The sequence below is a fragment of the Arvicanthis niloticus genome, chromosome 2, assembly GCF_011762505.2.
Source record: "Arvicanthis niloticus isolate mArvNil1 chromosome 2, mArvNil1.pat.X, whole genome shotgun sequence".
NCBI classification, from domain to species: domain Eukaryota; kingdom Metazoa; phylum Chordata; class Mammalia; order Rodentia; family Muridae; genus Arvicanthis; species Arvicanthis niloticus.
Window position 1 is genome coordinate 123,955,852 of NC_047659.1, and position 20,023 is coordinate 123,975,874.

Below are 20,023 nucleotides of genomic sequence, written 5' to 3' on the forward strand. Positions count from 1 at the left end.
ATTGATACAGTGATATGAATTGATAGCATTCAGTTGCTCTGTATTCTTTAAATGTGATCTCATTTCTAATAGGTCTCAATGGAGGCTATCAAGATGAGTTGGTAGACCATCGTTTGACAGAAAGGGAGTGGGCTGATGAATGGAAACATCTTGACCATGTAAGAATCCCAGTTTAATTTATCCAAGTCCTTTTTACTTTTAAATCTTTACGGTTTGTTTCACATTTTCTGTTAATTTGTTTGTTTTGGTGGTGTGTGGATGTGGTGTGTGGTTTGTGTGTTTGGTGTGTATCTGTGTGTGCTTGTGTGCTGGCATCCATGCTTATTGCTGCACATACCTCGACATGAATGTGGAGACTTAAGAAGACAGATACTTGGTCATGTGACTTGGCGGGAAGCACCCTTTACTCACTGAACCATCCCCTCCCCACCACCTTTCAGGCATGCACCACTGCATCCAGCTCCACCCCCGCCCCCTTTCAGGCCCGTACCACTGCATCCAGCTCCTCATTCTTCTTTTTATTTTTCTCTTTTTTTTTCTTTTTGACTTTTAAAGACAGGCTTTTTCTGTGTAGGTTTGGAAGTTTGTAATTCTTAAATACAAGTTCTTGGGTGCTTGAAGTGAACATGACTTTTTAACAGAAGTTGGTTTGGTGAAGGACTGTAGAGTAGCTCCCTCATCTTAGTGGTAGGCTGATCTTGAAAGTTCCTACACCAAGTAGTCATGTAATGGGTGGTTAAAAGTTTCGGCTTTCCTACTTACTGCCTTTGAGAGCTGGGTAAGTTACTTTACTTCATTTAGCCTTGATTTCCACCCCCACCCACCCCCCCAAAAAAATAGGTTCAGTGGACAAAGGCATTTGTAGTAAAGCTAGAGAACCAGAGTTTGATCCCTGAGAGCCACATGGTGGAGGGAAAGAACAATTCTCACAAGTTGTCCAGAGTTGTTCCACTCATGGTCCATGGATTGTGTGTAAGCAGACACACAAAAACCACATACACACTAAAATCATATAATCTGTCTCTTAAAAAATAAAAGGCTGGGGTTAGAGAGATGGTCAGAGGTTAAGAGCACTGGCTGCTCTTCCAGAGGTCCCGAGTTCAGTTCTCAGCAACCACATGGTGGCTCAGAACCATCTGTAACAGGATCCAATGCCCTCCTCTGGCCTGAGTGATAACTGACCCTAGTCCTTGCCTTAGATGATGTCATCGTCATCATCATCATCATCATTTGGTGGTAGTTTCTGTGGAGGTGCAGAGCATATACAAACTAGAAAAGGGAGTCAGCTCCCTTAGAATTAAAGTTATAAGCATTTGCAAACCACTCAATAAATTTGATGGGAACAGAGCCAGGCTTCTGCAAGACCAGCAAATTTCCTTAATCCCTGAGCAATCTTTCCTGCTCCAGTTGCATTATTATAAAAACATTTAGCTTTACCTAACATTATCAGGTGTTGCCGCCAGTAGCAACAGTACTGAACCGGGTTCACCTGTAAGAGAGGCTGAGAATAGGGAAACGGGCAGGAAGAGATGAAGCCAAGACAAAGTTCTCTGATCAAGGCTCAAAGTTTAATAATTTGCTTTCACATATAAAGGTGAAGCCCCACCCCCCAGAGTCTCTTCTCGGTTCAACCCAGGGGCTGGGCAAGGAGATAGCAGTCCAGAAGGTGTCAAGGCTAGCTCAGCAGGCAGTCCATTCTTCTTAGCTCAGGTAGCAGGCTCTGAGGCTCCAAGGATAGTAATGCAATGCCTCTCCTAGGTCCTATTGTTGTTTGGTCTATTGTGGTAAAAGACTTTGCAGGCCTGGGGGAAGGGCACAATCAGGTACCTCAGGCTTGGTGAGAAGTCTTAACTTACAGACCCACAATTACTTACTTCATGTATGCATATGTGGTAGTATGTTGTGAGCGTGAAGGTCAGAGGATTGCCTTCAGGAGTCTTCACTCCCTCAACCCTGTGAGTTCTAGAGGGCAGATAGCAAGTACCCACTACCTACTGAGCCATCTTGCTGGACTTTTGTTTGTTTGTGTGTGTTTTGTGCTGGGTTTTTTTTTTTGTTTGTTTGTTTGTTTTCTGTTTTTGGGTTTGTTTGTTTGTTTGTTTGGCTTGTTGTTGTTTTGAGACAAGGTTTCTCTGTGTAACAACCCTGACTGTTCTAGAACCTGCTTTGTAGACCAGGCTGGCCTCAAATTCACAGAAATCGCCTGCCTCTGCCTCCCAAATGCTTTGTATAAGGTGTGTACTACCACACCACCCAGCTACCCACAAGCTTAAGTCACTTCTAGATTATAGTACCTAATGGTTTTTAAAAAGTCTTGGATTGGAGAAATGGCTCAGGGGTTCGGATGGCTCAGATCGCTGGCTGCTCTTCCATCTGTCCTGAGTTCAGTCCGCAACAATGTTATCTGATGCCCTCTTCTGGCATGCAGGTATAGTAGGTGTACATGCAGATAGAACATTCATATACATAAAATAAATAATCCTTTTTTTAAAAAAAAAGTCTTGGCTGGGAATAGTGGTGCATGCCGTTAATCCCAGCACTGCAGAGGCAGGTGGATCTCTGTGAGTTTGGGGCCAGCCTGGTCTACAGAATGAGTTCCATGACAGCTGATACTTCACAGAGAAACCCTGTTTCCAAAAAAACAGGGTTTGTGGTTAAATTGGGCATAGGTTATATGCACATACCATACATTTTATGTAAAGGAATTGAAACCCTGTGACTTTTAGTCCCTGAAGTTTTCTGGAACCAATACTTGTATGCACAGGAAAAGAGAGCTGTATATATAAAACAACAAGGTCTAAGAGGGAATTCAGTGGTTAGGGTTTGCTTCTCAGTTGCCACATGGTAGCTCACAACCATCAGTAACTTTAGTTCCAGGGAATTCTATCTCTAAGGTCACCAAGCACACATATAGGCATATATATTTGTGTAGACAAAACATTCATAAATAAATCTAATTTAAATAAACAAGGTATAATAATGACTTTCAAATGTAAACTTTATTCCTATGGTTGTAAGATCTGCGAGCCCTTTTTTCCCTTCTTCTAATTGTTTATCCATCCTTTCCTTTTTTAAATTTCTCACCTCATCTCTGCTTCCCCATCTCTCTTTTTCAGGCCCTGAATTGCATTATGGAAATGGTAGAGAAAACGAGGCGCTCCATGGCAGTTCTGAGGCGCTGTCAGGAGTCTGATCGTGAAGAACTCAACTATTGGAAAAGGAGATTTAATGAAAATACAGAGTTGAGGAAAACTGGGACTGAGTTGGTCTCTAGGCAGCACAGCCCCGGGAGTACAGATTCTCTCAGCAACGGTAAATATAGAGAGGGAACATAGAAAAAACACCTTCACTCCACCAAAACTGAGTTTTATGTTTTTGTTTGTTCTGTGGCATTGGTTTGGTTTGGTTTGGTTTGGTTTGGTTTGGTTTGGTTTGGTTTTTTAGACTCCTACTATGTAATTTAAGCTGGACTTGATTCTCCTGCCTCAGTCTCCCAAGTGCTGGGATAAAAGATGTACCACCTTGCCCAACTACATTTATTTAGTGGGTGTGTGATAGATATTTGTGGAGAGACTATTTCCTCCCACCAGCTCCTTTATTTTTCCTTACTTTTTTTTAAACGTTGGGATGTATGTATGTATGTGTGTGTGTGAGTCAGAGGACAACTTACAAGATTCAGTATTCTTCACACATTGTGTGTGTGTTCATGTTCTTACCTGCTGGCTATCAACTATGCTTCCCATAATTCCTTCCATAAGCTTTGCTCAGGGTGCTCATAGACTCAGGGAAGCAAGCTTATCTGTTAAAAAAGGATACACATGAAGAGATGCAAAATACAAGGTCTGAGAAAAGGGACACAGGACTTCTCTGGACCTGCCACACTCAAGAATTGTACATTTTTGCTATCCAGCTATTTGGATCCTTATATCCAATGATATGCCTTATGGCTATATCATTGCAGTTGAATTATAATAGACTGGATGGGGAAACCAAGGATGGCCTGTGCACATTGGTGGTTTTGCTATTCTGCAGAATTTCTTCTCTAGGTGATGAGGCAGGACCCCCCATGTATATTATCACACAAACATACATGCAAACAGTTTTGATATTGTTGTGTTTGGTTTTCAAGATGTTTCTCACTCCACAGCCCAGGCTGACACAAACGTGCTTCAGCCCTTCCTCTGCTGAGATTTCAGCATTAACCGACATCCACAGCAAATTCTGTGATTTTGTTATCCAGTCCCAACATAGAAAGCTTTGGTAGGGGTTGGGCACAGGCTAGAGCTTTTGTAGCCTGCCTTGAGAAGGAGAAATTTAGGTTCCAATGGAGAAGATTGTTAGTAGCCAGAAACAATACGTGACATCTGAACTTTGGTGACTGGGTATAGCCAGATGGTGAGCACTTGCCCGGCTGAGCAGTGGCCTGGCTTCAGCCCAGCAGTACAAAAGATCAGTAAGAAAGAAGGAAAGAGCACTGACTATGTGTATCACATCACAACTAGGTACTTAGATGGTAATGTTCACCGTATTCCTTCTTGAAGGTATTTACCCCACTTTACTTTCTTTCCCCAGTTACCCTCTACTGCCTAGAGACTGTCTTCAAAAGATTAGTTTAGACAAAGTTAGGTTATTCATGTTGAAGCAGCAGAGATGAGTATGATACATCCAGGAAGCCAGAGATATCCCCCCAAAATGTTCCATTACTTTCCCCAGAAGCTGAAAAAGTACCCTATCCAAAAGGCACAGCTGAATGACAGGCCATCTGTGATCACACTCTTTCTCCACCCACCTACTTAAAATTCCCAAATGTTCATCAAGGAGAATGAATTTCTTATTTCAGTGCTAGCATTTTCCATGAAAGACAGCTGTTAGGCTTAAAAGGACTGGAAGAAAATTTAGACGAAATGCCAGCATTAATAATGTGTGTCCTGTCCTAAATAGCTAAAGGCTGCCACTCTCTCTCCTTCCTCACTGACAGGCATGGCTCTTGAGCCAGCCATCAATTGTACTATTTTATGTGAGATAATCTAGTATGTGAAGAAACAAACAACTTACAGAAACAAAACTTTGATTAAAAACTTTAAAACCAGTTGGGGCTAATTATCAGGTAACCCTTATAAATCTGAACCCTTGCAAATATTCCCTGCAGCAATGTAGAGATCCTTGGCTGAAGTTCAGCATCTACAGTCACAGATACTCATCCATGAGTGTGCCTGTGTCCAGCTGAGGTGGTAGAGTGCGGGCTGACAGCACTCACTAAACACTGCTACGTACTATCACTGCTCCACACAAACCACCCCTAGCTTAAGGGTCTAACTGGGATGACCATTTTGTCTAATGTGTCTGAGGCAGTTCTTATTTGTTTCTATGACCTGTTGTAATAGTTATTAGCACCCCCCTTTCAAAATGAAGGAAATTTGTATGATAAATTTTACTTCTCATAGATTTAGTGTTTCATGGATCCCAGTGGCTTGTATTAAAATTTTGAGGAAATTACCGTGTCTGATTTAAATTTTATCATTTGTCTGGGATATAGCTTACTTGACACAGTGTTTACTTAAGATGCACTGAGCCCTGGGTTTAATCTCTAGCACCAAATAAACTGGATATGGTCTTAGTGCACACCTGGGATTCCAGCATTTGGTAGGTAGATACAAGAGTTTCAGAAGTTCGGTGTTAGCCTGGGCTTCATGAGACCCTATCTGAAAGGAAGGGGAGAGACAGAAGGGAAAACTTGGTAGGGTAGGAGCTAAAGAGATGACTCAGTGCCAGGCATGGAGGTGCACGGCTTTAATCCCAGCACCCAGGAGGCAAAGACAGGCCGATCTCTGAGTTGGAGGACAGCCTGGTCTACATAGTTAACTTCCAAGACAGCGAGGGCTGTTATACACAGAGAAAAAAAGAAAAGAAAGAAGAAATGGCTCAGCAATTGAGAACACTAACTGCTCTTGCAGAAGGCAGGGATCCTGGGCAGGACTCTTGAGTGGCTCACAACCGCTTGTAACTTCAGCCTCAGGAAATCTCACCTAGGCAGGCATCTGTACTCTTGTAGACTCACACTCACATGATGAAAATCAAATATAAGTTGCTTTAAGGAAAAAAAAAGATTTTGCTGACATGTTGGTGCACATAACTTTAATCCCTGTACTCTGGAGGCAGAGTACAGCACCTAGTCTACGTGGAGAGTTCTAGGAAATTTGGGGCTACTTAGACCTTGTCTCAAATTTTAAAAAAAAAATTTATCAGGTTTTGTTACTTAAAATAACATATGTGCATGCTTATATGCCTGCCTGGTGTGTGTGGGTGCATGTGCCGTAACGTACTCATGGTGGTCAGAGGAGACCTTTGGGAGCTGATTCTTTGCTTCTCCTTTATTTGGGTTCCATTTCTCTAACTTAGTTCATCAAGCCTGCATGGCAAGCATTTACCCATTGCGCCATCTATCACCTTTTTATGTATATGACAGAGTCTCACTGTATAGCCTTGGCTGGCCTAGAACTGCTATGTGTAGACCAGACACTGTTCTTTATGTGTTGTTTTTGTTTGTTTTGTTTCTTAGACAGGTCTCACTGTGTAGCCTGGCTAGTCTGGAAATAGTTATATAGTAAGGGTATCTGCAGTGTCCAGCTGCCTTCAAACTCAAATTGATCTGCCAGTCTCTGCCTCCTTCATGAGGAATTATAAGCAGGTACCACCATGCCCAATTAAATGCTATTTTATAAGTAATTGTACTATGTAAATGTCATGCAAAAGCACTTTAGAAACTGAGGCAGAAGAAGAAATAAAAAATAAAATAAAAATAAAAGAAAAAAAACAAAAATAAAAGGAAAAAAAAAAAGAACAATAGAAACTGAGGCAGAAGGATTTTTAGTTTGAAGCCCACCTGAATTGTGACATACTGAAACTTTATCCCCAGCCCCTAAGAAAAGCCAGATCCTAGAATTCAGAAAGATAATATTGTAGAAATGCTTCCTCCTTCCCAGTTTTCTTGGACTGTTCTTGTAGGCTCACGAACCAATTAGTGTTCTCTCACAGAGTTTTCTAAGTTCATATTTACAAAAAGTTCCCCCAGTTTTTTGTTTTGACATTTTCAGTCTGAGCTTGTTGGCACAGCTCTATAATCCCAGCTACTCAAGAAGTAACATCCAGAGGATGAGTTCAAGGCTTACCTGAACTACAAAATTCAAGGACAGCTTGAATAACATAGGCACACTCTGTCTAAAAGTAATAAGAATGACCTGGGTTGGGGGGGGTGGGGCGGGGGGCAGGCATTGATCCCTAGCCAAGATACACTGAATTCATGTCTGTGATAGCCCATGTTTTATGTGGCCCACTGGTAGAGAACTTACTTATCATGAACAAGGGCCTGGGTTTGATCCCTAACACCATAAATAATGTTAAATTCACCATACTTACATATACTTAGATATAAAGCTCTGTATACTGTTTGCTAATTTGAAGCCAGCTCTTATTCTGAATATGTTTTACATCAAGCAAGCATACTTATTTGGATCTAGGCAGTAAAAGAAGTTTGATTAAAACTTCTTGTGTCTTCACTGAAAATCTTGTGTTGGAGCTAGGAATTATTGTTAGAGTATTGCCTAGCATATATGAGAACTTGGGTTTTTAATACCGACTAAAGCAGCTTCTGATGCCTTGCTCTTTTGTCTCTCTTGTGTAGATTCTCAGCGGGAATTCACCAGTAGGCCAGCAACTGGATATGTGCCTGTGGAGTTTTGGAAGAAAACAGGTGTGTATCTGTCTGCTGGTAGACTGTCTGCACTTGCTACTTAATGCAAACTGAGAACCTATATACTAGGGAAAAGTTTGTAACCAGCCTTTCAATTGTCCATAATGTCCTCCTTATGGAATTGTTGGCTTTCTGCTCACCCTCTGGCTGATTGTACATCTCCTGGGCCAAACTGCATGTCTGATCCTTGGCAGATCAGGAGTTTGGAATGGTTCCCTCTAGGTCTTTTCACACTCTTTTGCTGGCTCCGTTGAAACATGCACTACCTAACTCTTTCTTCATTTTGACAGAAGTTGAATTTATTTGTGCCTGGTTTCCTGTCTAGTATCATAATGTGTTCACCCTGCCACCATATTTGCTTAATTCTGTTTTTTGTTGTTGTTGTTGTTTTAAGGTTTTCTTGTGTTTGTGTACCACAGTGTAGAGAACAGAGGGGATCTGCAGTGTCAGCTGTTGATTTCTACCTTCTTAAACACACCTATTGCTTGCAGGCTAGCTGGCCAGGATGCTTATAATCAATTCTGTTTGTACCATCCGACTCCCTGTGGAGTGCTGGAATGGTTAGAGGCGTACTTCTACATCCAGCTGCACATCTCCTAAACAGTGAGGCAGATCACAGTCAGCTGCTTCAGACAGTCCAAAGCAACCCCATGTTCCCGCACCTGGAAATAAAATTAAAACGTATTTTTATATTCCTGCCCCCCCTCCCCACGCACCTCCCCAGGCAGGGTTTCTCTGTGTAGCCCTGGCTGTCCTGGAACTCACGCTGTAGACCAGTCTGGCCTGGAACTCAGAAATCCGCCTGCGCCACCACCGCCCTGCTTTTATTTTGTTTTTAACTAATTTATCCTTAAGCTATGGATCCAAAATGTACCTGGGGAAGGGAGAAGGATGGGACACTCAAAGGGTTGTGTAGATAAAAGTCAGGAAGGAGTCGTTGACCTCTGGGTGGGATCTGTACTATAAGAAGTTGTAACACAGTCTAGGACAATTTAATGCTGCTTTGAGCCTGTGCTAAGCTGTTAGGGATCCCCTTAGGGTCTAGGTTGTGTTTCCTTGTGGATTTACAGGAGATGTTTTATATTCACATTCTTTTTTGGCTAAAGCCCCTGTCATTTGGAGTGTCTTCAACCAAGCAAGATTGGTCAGGGAGGTAGGGAGGGGAGGGATCCAGACCAAGCAGTCCACGCTTCTCCACATTTCGTGGCTGATCGGACCTCAATCATGAAATGTTGCCTCCCAACATTTCAGTGCTTTCCCTCCCTGTTCTCTATGCGCCCATTCATTACACAAAGCACTGTTGTCCTGTACCACCACACCCAGGCTACCCTGACTCCTCAGAGCCTCTTGTCTCAACTGAGTCACACCCACTTTTCCAATTGCTTTTTCTGATTGTATACAATTCTTAAAGTTCACATTTCCGTTAGAATGTAAAATATTGGAAACATCTTTGATCCTCTTGCTCTTGTGGAGTTGACCACCTTTTTTTTTTTTTTTTTTTTTTTTTTTTTTTTGCTTTTTCGAGACAGGGTTTCTCTGTATAGCCCTGGCTGTCCTGGAACTCATTCTGTAGACCAGGCTGGCCTCGAACTCAGAAATCCGCCTGCCTCTGCCTCCCAAGTGCTGGGATTAAAGGCGTGCACCACCACCGCCTGACTGACCACCTTTGACCTTGAAACTCTAGTCTTATTTTGACATAAGGCATCTAAGCCATTAGGGTACTTGATCCCATACAAAGGATGGATGGTGTCTATTGACCTGTCTTCCCCACTTTAACATAGCATCTCCCTCCATGTTTATACCTAACAGTTGCATGATTGGTGAGCTGTGGTAGGAATAGTATAAGTGTGTCTTTCACAGTCACTCCTGCACATCTTGTTGCACTTTTTCCTTAGCTAGCTGAGTGTGTTGACGCATGCCTATAAACAGTCTCACTGTTTGGCAGCCGAAGTAGGATTGTGAAAAATTTGAGACTAGCCTAGGCTATACAGTGAGAACCTAACAAACCCTACCCCCACTTTCCACTCCCATGCCTAATGCTGTGGGTTGGAAGGAAAAGCTTTCTCTGCCAGTTGATTTTACTGTTGCTTTCTTCCAGAAGAAGCTGTGAATAAGGTGAAAATTCAGGCCATGTCAGAGGTACAGAAGGCTGTAGCTGAAGCAGAGCAAAAAGCCTTTGAAGTGATCGCCACTGAGAGAGCACGAATGGAGCAGACTATAGCAGATGTCAAACGGCAGGCTGCGGAAGACGCTTTCCTGGTCATCAATGAACAAGAGGAGTCCACAGAGGTCAGAGCTAAAGTGGGCTAGAGGCTGGGCTGGGGGCTGAAAGGAGCGGGCCTGCTGCTTGCCACTTACGGACTGGGTAGAAAGAGTCCACTGCTGAATTAGATGATAAGATTTTTTAGCCATTACCAAGAGACTTTTTTCTTGAAGATAATACTAAAGCAATAAACAATTCTTTTGTATTCATAACAGTCTATCACACACACACACAGACACTTTTTTTTTATCTTATGAAGTAGAATTTGTCCCATTGTGTGATAATGACCAGCAGTGAGTAGAGTAGGCTCAGTATGTGCAGATGAAAATACCCAGCTATGGATGTAGGCTCACTGTGTGCATGTGGGTACCTGGCTTGGTGTGCCTACTTCCTCTCTAGTCCTCACAGGAATCTCACTAGGTAGACAGTGGGTCTGAATCTATAGACTGACAGGGCAGATAAGGTAGACCTCCCAGTACTCCAGGGCCCAGGATGCTTCAATACAACCAAAATTGGAACTAGACATGGTGTTACACACTTGTAATTACAGCATTTGGGAGACTGAGACAGAATTTAGAGTTCATGGGAGCCTGGTATACATAGGAGAAGGCAGGTAGGTCATAGAGAAGAAAAAAAAGGATGTAAAGGCAGAAACAATGTGACATTACCAGTCATACCTCTGCCTACCCATACACACTCCCAGTGCTGGGTATTACAATTAGGGCCATGGGTATATTTGGCAAGTGTGTTGTCTCTCAGTTGTATCCCAGTCTTTTGTTGTTTTTGACACATGGTCTCACTAAGTTGATAAAGCTGCCTCTAGAGGAGCTGGAGCTGCAGGGGTGTGCTTTAAGCACTAATATATTTTAATTCAACGAAAAATTTCCAGTTTGCTGTTGTTGTTGGGGGTGTGGGTCTTATTTGTTTGAAACAGGGTTGTTGTGGTAAATCTCCGACCCAAACAAGTCCGGTCAAGAAAAACACAACTCAATATTTACGATTGTAAATTGCAAGCCTAGATTGAGCAGATTTACCATTGCACTACTCTGTTCCCCAGCTATGAGATCCCTTACAACTTGCTGGTTTTGTAGGCCACATTCTTCTCCTTTGTTGCAGCCCCTGTAGCCTCTCTCCTGTCAACTTCCTCTTCTGACTCCTCCCCTAAGCCTTTTTCTCCACCTCCCCTTCTACTGCCCAATCACTGGTTCCAGCCTTTATTTTACAAATTCAATTGGACAGAAGGTTTACAAGATTCACTCCTCCTCCTCTGCACCCCTCCCAGGAGTGGAACTACCATCAAAACAAGAGGCTGGGGCTATCCACAACACAGGGTCTCTTTGTGTATCCCTGACTCTTCCAGAACTTGTAGATTAGGCTGGCCTCAAACTCAGAGAGCTTTCTGCCTCCCAAGTGCTGGGATCGATCAAAGATGTACATCACAACTTTCAGCTTGTAACTTTTTCGAGACAAGGTGTTTCTGTATATTGCCTAGTCTGGCCTGGTACGGTGAATCCAGGTTGGTCTGGAAACTAAAGGTAATCCTGCTTCAGTCTCCTGAGTGCAGAGATTGTACATGTGTGCCACTGGGCTAGCCTTCTGTTTGGTTGGTTGGTTGTTTGGTTGGTTGTTTGGTTGGTTGGTTTGGTTTGGTTTGGTTTGGTTTGGTTTGGTTTGGTTTGGTTTTTCGAGACAGGGTTTCTCTGTATAGAAACTTGACTGTCCTGGAACTCACTCTGTAGACCAGGCTGGCCTCGAACTCAGAAATCCGCCTGCCTCTGCCTCTCAAGTGCTGGGATTAAAGGCGTGTGCCACCACTGCCCAGCCTAACCTTCTTATTTTAGTCTTTCTTTTTAGGCTGAGAACATAAGGGATGAGACTGTAGGAGCTATCATTTTAAGCAGCAAACTAAGTAGCCTGCTGGAGAGATACATGCCAGCATGGATTCTTGAAAATTTGCATTTCAAAAGGAAGAACAGATAGCCTAAGTTTTTGTTGAGTTTGCATTGGACCAGAAATGCATTTTCTCCTGCATTTTATCAGAAAATCCTCCCGGATGACTTGCAGTTTCTCATCTCATGATAAGCTATGTGGCATGGAAGAAGCATGCTACTCCCATCTTGTCTGCACACTGGCTTTTCATCCTTAAAGAATCAGTTTTCTTTACAGAAGATTCAGCTGCCTTGTCCTATTGGCCTGATAGCTTTTAGGAAGATAAACTGAATTGACAGTACGGTACTCTTCAGTTGATAAGGACTTTGCTATGATGTGTAACCTACAGCAGCTTCTATGCCTGAAACATAACCTTAGAGCCGGGCTGCTTCCTTGCCTGGGATGGAGGGACAGAAGAGTATCATATGACCTTGTCTCTCTCACAAGGCATGTTCTGTCTCCATTTTTAATTTTTCTGGTAAACACAATAAAGTAGCAATTAACAATGAAGAGGAAAGTCTTCTTCCTGTGGTCCAGACCTGCCCAGAGGTCTAGTTGGGACCCGAGGCTGTTGACAAGCCGAAGGTAATTCTGGTACAGGTCATAACCTGGAGCCTCTGCTTAACAAAGGAAATTTTAGAATCACGGTTCTGGCCTCAGAAGGTTTATAACCTTTGCACACTAACCACAGAACAATACTGACCTAAGTCTATAGCTCAAGTTTTGAGGAATGCTAATTTGAAGCATGACTAAACAATAAACATTTTGCCTTTTTATTTGGAGCAAGGGGTTGTTCTTGAGACAGTCTCGTAGGCTGTCTTGAATTCACTATATAGCCAAGGATTACCTTGAGCTCTCAGCTCACCTGCTTCCATCTCCCAAATGCAGGGACTATAGGTACACACCAGTAAGCCTGGCCTAAGCCCTTGTTTTTGTTTAAGATGTCTCACCACACTGCCCAGACGGGTCTCAAATTAAATTTTAGCCTCCCAAGTAGCTGGAACTACAGGGCAGCGCCATTTCTTCACCCAAGTGCTCTTGACACTAGCTGTGTTAGACCTGCAATGAGGAGCCTGTCTCGGGAGGCTCCTTACTTTATTCTGCTGTATTTCATATGCTATGAAGATACTGTTAAAAAATGGCAGCCAGGATGGAAATGTTGGTGGCTTGGTGCTGTGACCTAATTCTCAGATACCCTTGCAGACACTTGGAGGGAGAGGCAGCCTATATAGGCAGCTCCTGGCTTCTTCCTCACAAGTGCCATCGTTTTGCTGAGGTGTTCCTCCTCAGTGGCCCATCAGACTTATGGTGTTCCATTCTCTGGAATACATTTTGCCTGAAGATGTGTAAATGTAGCATAATAATTATATCTATAATCTAATTCTGTCCTCTGACCCTGGTAGTACTGGCCAGGTTTTACTGTCCCTACAGTTATAGTTCTCAAGACACGTGGGTTAAAAGAGATCTGTAGGCTTTTCTGATGTACTGTGAAGTAAATCCATATATGGACTATCTGGGCCTCAGGAAATGCAGTTCCAAGCTTTGAGTAGCCAATCCTTTGATGAGTTCTAGCCCCAGCACATCTGGGCCTCAGTGTTCCCATCTTACAGTGCTGGGAATGTCCAGTAGGCCTGTGATATACACTAATGAAGCATCCTGAGTTCAAGGTGAGCTGGTTTCTTCTCTAGGTAGTACTGTAACCAGGCTTTGAAATGGGCCTCTGCATCTGCGTTGTGGTGTCCTTGTAGATAAGGGGCTAGATGCTTTCACCATACTAGAACATTTTTAAAAAAAAAAAAAAAAAAAAAAACTTTTCGGTCTCGGGAGTCTTCAGGTATATAGATCATTCACGTATCACTGCTCTCAGTACTGAGGCTGCACAGGGCTAGCATTTTTTTATGTTGTCTTTGCTCCAGCCACCTGGGCAAGGCAAGTTGTATATTTAATGACTGTCTGATGCTTTCATGGCTTCTCCTTGAGCCCACAGGAAACCTTTCTTGGCTCTTACATTCTGTGATAGAATTACTATTCATAGGTGCCATTTCTGCTAAGGCTTAGGATCGTTTACCTCACTCTTAATGAATGTAACAAGTAAAAAGAAAATACCCAGAGTCCACTTCAGGGACTCCAGGGTTGAGTGGCCTTGAGAACAGACTACAGTTTCTCCTCAGCCCATCTGCTGTATGATGTAACAGTGAGGAAATAAGCACAGAGTTGCAACAGAGGAGGCAGCAGCATAGCCACCTCCCTCTTCATCCATCCTGGTTCCCTGGAAGGTAACTTTTTGGAGAAAAATCCTATATTCCTTAGTTAAAAGATGAAGTATTGTCAACAAAAATGCTGAAAATGGCTCCTCCATTGGGAGCTGTAGAGAATGTTTACTCAAGCTCCTGTGTGGCTATGTGGTCGTGAGAAGGTAGTTGTGAGTCCTGGGCCCAGGTGCCACATGCCCGAGATCCTGGCATTTGGGAGGGAGAAGCAGGAGGATTAAGAGTTAAAGTCATCCTCAGAGACTTGTGGGTCTGTAGCTCCACAGCCCTTGCTGTACCATGCGGATGACAAGTGACAGTTGCAAGCCTGCCCCCAAGATGTCAGCAGCCACTAACCGATGCCTGTGTCTTGCAGAACTGCTGGAACTGTGGCCGAAAAGCTAGTGAGACGTGCAGTGGCTGCAATATTGCTCGCTACTGTGGTTCCTTCTGCCAGCATAAGGACTGGGAGCGGCACCACCGCCTCTGTGGCCAGAGTCTACATGGCCACAGTCCCCACAGCCAGAGCCGGCCACTGCTCCCTGGAGGGCGGGGCTCAGCCAGGTCTGCTGACTGCAGTGTGCCCAGCCCAGCCCTGGACAAGACCTCAGCTACCACCTCACGGTCCTCAACACCTGCCTCTGTGACAGCCATTGATGCCAATGGGCTCTGAGCTACAGACCCCACCTGCCCTGATGACCCCGCCACATGGCAGAATGCTTGCACCAGCGAGCTGGCTATTAGAACAAATAGCTGTTGGGTTATCAGCAAGAAATGAAGTGGCATGAAGCATCCAGGAGGCACTCCACAGCTCCTCTGGGAATTTGCCACGTGTCCTTGGAAGAACTAATGTATCATTCTCTGCACACAGGAAGTAGCTTGAGCTGCCTCCTCCATGGCTTTCCTGAGGTTTCTTTTCCAGCTAAAGCTGGCATAACCAGCCCCTTCTCAGTGTATACACCAGCTCCCTCCTACTCCTTGCATCAGCAGATTGTCAGTAGTGTCCCAGCAGGCACCAGTGTCCCACACTGTCCATAGTAGAGGCCTGGAGACTGGTAGCAGGCTTAGGAGGAGGCCCTTCCTTCCCCTGCCTTCAAACAATTCCTTGAGCCCCATTTCCACCTTCAGGTGATACTGATTGGCCTAAAAGAGACTTGGGTAGCACAAAAGCAGTACTCAGAACTCCTTTCTGAACCACTCAGAGCTGTTAAGATGCTCAGAAATTCAAGAAAGAAGTCACTATTTCAGTAAAATCTCTAGTAATGATAAAAAATTAAATTAGTCTTCCCAAGCATCATGGATCATTTTGGACAAGATTTTCCAACCTGGCTGTCTTCGTTAGTTTGGAACCCACCCTCCAACTTCAGTGTTTCTCTTGATTTTGCTTGTGCAAAAAATAATCTCCATCGCATGGATTGGTCTGAGAGAGGATGAAACCATTGTGCTAGTCTTTTCTCTGAGCATGCTGGCCAAACTAAAATATTCAGTGGATCACCTTGGAAATGCAAAACCCTCTGCCACTACTTGACTGTTTAAAACAGTCACCTTGTTCTATGTGTCCTTTGCTCTCTGGGACTGTGCATGTCTGGATCCTTGGGGGTGTCTCTTGTGAGTAGGTTCTGTTTGGCACCTAAGCAGTGCTCCTGACCCTGATGGGATTATTCACACCTGGTTTTGACACCACCTCATAGGTTCATTATCAGGTGGACATTTTTGGCATCCTTTTTCCGTGCTGTGTCTGATAGTGTCCCTCACAGCTCAGAGTTTGTGAAGAATGGGAACCATTTTTTGAAGAGTCCGACCTGTTTTTCTTCCCATCTTCAGGAACTTTTCCAATTACCTGATTCTCCAAATAGAATTTGGAGACATTGATCTATTAGTCATTACTGGAACCCGCAGATCAGGCTAAGTACTATTCACATTTTTCCTCTGCCATCTGAAGCTTGTTAGTTGCCAGCACCTTGCCTCGGCCACTCAGTACACTCCAGCATCTTTTTGCCCTGTGCAGTCAATTGGGATAAGTCATTGCCTTTGATCCTATTGACTTTTGGAAGCTGTGGTCACTTTTTGTACAATGACCAAGTCTGAATACTAGCCCTTGCCCCATAAAAGTATGGATGTATTGTCCTTGCACACAGTTAAGGCTGATTTAAAGATACTGAGTCCCCATCTTGCTGGAACAAGGGTATTCAGACTTAGAAACTTAGACCTTTAAAATCATGTTATTTTAGCATAGAATACCTAAGACCCACTGCTTCCCAGACAGCCTAGTGCAGCCTGGCCTCCCTGGTCCCATCCATCAGTCTAGTATCCCAGCCACTGGGGACAACTTTGTTTTACTAGATAGAGTACCAGACAGCACTTGTCCATACTCAGACACAAAACTGTCAAGAGAAGATCACGGGGCTTCTGTGAATCTGAGAATGTCTCCTGGTGTACCCTGGATCAGTTAATTCATTAGTAAATTGGATGAACACCTTTTAAGTGTTAAACTGTTTGCCACAGGACTACTCCACATAGTTGGAATAAAGATCTACAACCAGTACACCGCCACTTACCAGTTGGAGATCAGTCTGTACAGCAAAGGTTTGGGATACAACATCTAGCCTACCTCTGTGGGCCACATGGTTGGCCTGACAGATTCTGAGTTTCTATAGTGCTGTTGGGGACTAAGTAGTCCAAGTGGCTTCTGTGTCCTGTCTGGGTTTGTCTACAGACCCGGACAGTACTTTACACTATATAGTTCAATTCTCAGACTTGCCACTGTCTTGCCTCTAGTCAGCATCACTCTTAAATGACATCTGCTTAGGACTTGCTTTTCAGATTGAAGGAGTTCCTTTCTGCAGTTCTCCAATTCCTCCCTAGGCAGGAGCAGCAGCAGCATCTGGGGTAAGAGCTGGAGTTACAAGTGAGTCCTGGCTCCCCACTTGATTTCTAGTCTGCTTATATGACCCACTACGAGGCTGGGAGTGAGCATAAAGTTTCAGGTGCTCAGAAGTCTGACCTCTGCAGTAACTATTTGGGGAACAAACGTGGTCAAGGCTTGGTCACCCTGTACCAAGTTAAGGATAAAAGTGCAAGAAGTAGACAACAAAAGTAGCCAGAATGGGAGTCATGTATCATTTCTCACTCCATCCAGCAAATGGTAAAGACTTGTTGAAGCTAGGTTGGGACATGGCTTATTTGGTAGCCTGGATTTAATTCCCAGTGTGACATAAACCAGCCATGGTGGTGCATACCTGTAATCCTAATACTTAGGAGGTGGACTCAGGGGGACCAGAAGTTTAAGATTATCCACAGCTGCTTAGTAAGTTTGAGGCCAACCTGAGTTACATGAGACCTATCCCACAGAAACGCATTGAAAGACCCTGCAGCTCCTTCAGATTGGCTCATGCAGGGAGGTGGTGGTGAGGGCACAGGGTGAATGGCTTTTTCCTGAGGTACTAAGTTACGTGCTGCCACAGATCTGAGTGGAACAACCTGTCTGCCCCCGTGAGGTCTATCCAGGCATTGGCTGCCAGTCTTCTGTAATGTGGATTCCTTTACCCATTTGATCCCCAGGAAGTGCTTCAAATCTTGATGTCAACTTTACCATCTTTAGCTCCCAAAGCAGAAGTGTACATTTTACTCATATTCTCGTCACCTCATAGAGAGTGAAGACATTTTTTCTGAGTGGTTCTGTGTTAGTGGTTCTCCCTGGAGCATAAGGAATGAGCAGATGGCCTTCGTTCTGGAAACTGCAGACAGGATTGTGGGTTGAATAAACCTTTACAAATAGGACACATCTTGGAGGCTTACTTCAGAACTGGACTGGAACCAAGGTTTCCAGGCTCCTGGCTCAGGAGATTAAGCCAGTGTGCTTTGATGAATGTTAGCTATTTGCAGAGAACTGGGTGGTGGCATGTTTGAACCAAATGTGAGAAAAGCCAGAAGGAACTGAGCTGGCCATTGTGGGCCAGATGGCCAGCTGTGGAAAACCCTTGATCCAGCAGCTGCTTAGCAGATCCTGGCCACTCAAGTATATTCTTTTAAAGCCAAAATGCTGACTACCTGCTGCTGCCTCATGTTGACACCCATTTCCTTCCAAAGATGATGGAGCAAGTGTGAGCCAGGAGGCGGCGGGGATGGTGGGTGACAATTCACTCTACTATCTTTCCTTCCACAGCCCAAGAGGTGGGACTTCCCACTCAGACCCCATCTTGTCAGGCCTCCAGCTGCCCAGTGTAAACTGTCAATGCTTATACCAAAAAGGGCATGTGCAGCTGGTGTCTGTCAGGGACAGCCCAGTCCCTGCCTTGTAGTTCCCAGGAAGAAGCACTAATTCAGTGAATGGTTAAAGGGCTGTTTGATAGAAGGCCTTCATTCCACTCCTGTGGCTTTCCAAGTTCCTGATGAGACTACAAAGGCTCCATCCATACAGAAAACCAATAATGTAAATAAAAGCCACTCCTGCAAGCATGGTTTGCAGAGGCGGGTGATGAATGTGAAGCCACCCGCGGGATGCATTTGAGTCTGGTTTTTCTGTGCTTTGTCATTTGACTCAATAGGAACTTTTGTTACTTAACTCTGTGCATAACTTATTTAATGTACTGTATAAATGAACCAAAACTGTTAAATATGTATTTAGTTTGTTCTACTTAAAGTAGTTAATAAAAATGCTATATTCCTTTTCTGACTCAAACTGGACTAGGCCTGGGGAAGATTGTACAGTGGTAAAGTGCAAATGCCGAATGGCCTGCTGCAGGCTTCAGTATTGTCAGGCACCATATTTAGACACTCACTCTTGCCTCCCCCACCCCAGGTCTTTGGTTGAAGGGGCAACGGGGCTCTAAGCATTCCTGCTATGGCCAGAAGATCATGGGATGAGGAGTAGGGCCAGGAAGGAGGTGGACTGCTAAGGAGAAAGGTTTTAACACAGAAGTCCTGGAGTGCTTACCCTTGGATCCCTCCGTGATGCTAGTTGCAGCCACATTCTCTGTCAAGGTGACATGCTGGTAGCAGTTGAGTGACAGCAATAACAGAGGTACCCTTGGTTCCTTGCACTCTTCTCCACCGAGAAATCTTTTAGTAATAACATTCAGCCACAGAATGGACATGAGTATTTTTTCCAAGTAACTTATTTCTTTACAAAATTTCAATTAACATATTTGGGCTTGTGAGATTTTTATGTCCTTTATGCACTGGCATTAAACCTTAATTTCACTGATGCTTAAGGCTGTATAATTTGAGACAGTACTTTTCTTCCAGGCTTCATTCAGCTTCATTTTCTAGTATCAAGTGCCCTCTGGAGGACAAAACGGGGCCTGCTGCTTCTGCTTCTGTCTGAGAGCTAATTCTTATCCAGGGTGATCCTTGGGCTGCCTTTGTTTTCTGGATTTCAACCTTTCCTGAGAACGCCTCTATCCCTTGAGTTCAGATGATGTTTTCTGGGTACATTTAGGAAGTTCCAGAACAGCTCAGGATTCAGAGTTTTTCTGGTACTTTCTACCTTGTTTTGACATCCCCTGTACCCCAAGGCTTGACCCTGGCACATTGTGGGACTAAGTAGAATCTTTCATCACTGTCCCTACTTTAGCTAAGATGCTGCCACCCAAGGATGCCCACTTCAATGCCTTCCATACTTGACAGCACCAGAGCAAACATGCAACTGTGCATATCTGTCTCCTGTAATGTGGGGGTGCTAGCAGTGCCTGCCCCTGGGTTGTCAGGGTGAAATGTGATCAGAAGAGCTACGTGGTATATGTGGGGATTAGCTGTCAAGTCAGTGATACCCAAGCTGCAATCCAAAGAACCACAGAAGTTATACAGTAAGGAAAGGAGTTGGGGACAGAT

The 20,023-nt window shown here is 44.1% G+C and overlaps 1 protein-coding gene across 9 annotated transcripts in view; it reads left to right on the forward strand.

The window, feature by feature from the left end:
- The window catches only part of Cbfa2t2 (CBFA2/RUNX1 partner transcriptional co-repressor 2), a 94,107-nt gene extending 75,235 nt beyond the window's left edge, over positions 1–18,872 (forward strand). For 6 of the 9 annotated variants that reach the window (XM_076930051.1, XM_076930047.1, XM_034494472.2 and 3 more), the window contains 5 exons: positions 73–158; positions 3,117–3,312; positions 7,682–7,750; positions 9,849–10,039; positions 14,568–18,872. In XM_076930051.1, the coding sequence (XP_076786166.1) occupies positions 73–158; positions 3,117–3,312; positions 7,682–7,750; positions 9,849–10,039; positions 14,568–14,864 (839 nt within the window). In that variant the 3' untranslated portion in view covers positions 14,865–18,872. The remainder of the gene's footprint in view (positions 1–72; positions 159–3,116; positions 3,313–7,681; positions 7,751–9,848; positions 10,040–14,567) is intronic. The other 3 variants (XM_076930049.1, XM_034494471.2, XM_076930046.1) reach the window with 1 other exon arrangement.
- Positions 18,873–20,023: the final 1,151 nt, after the last annotated feature.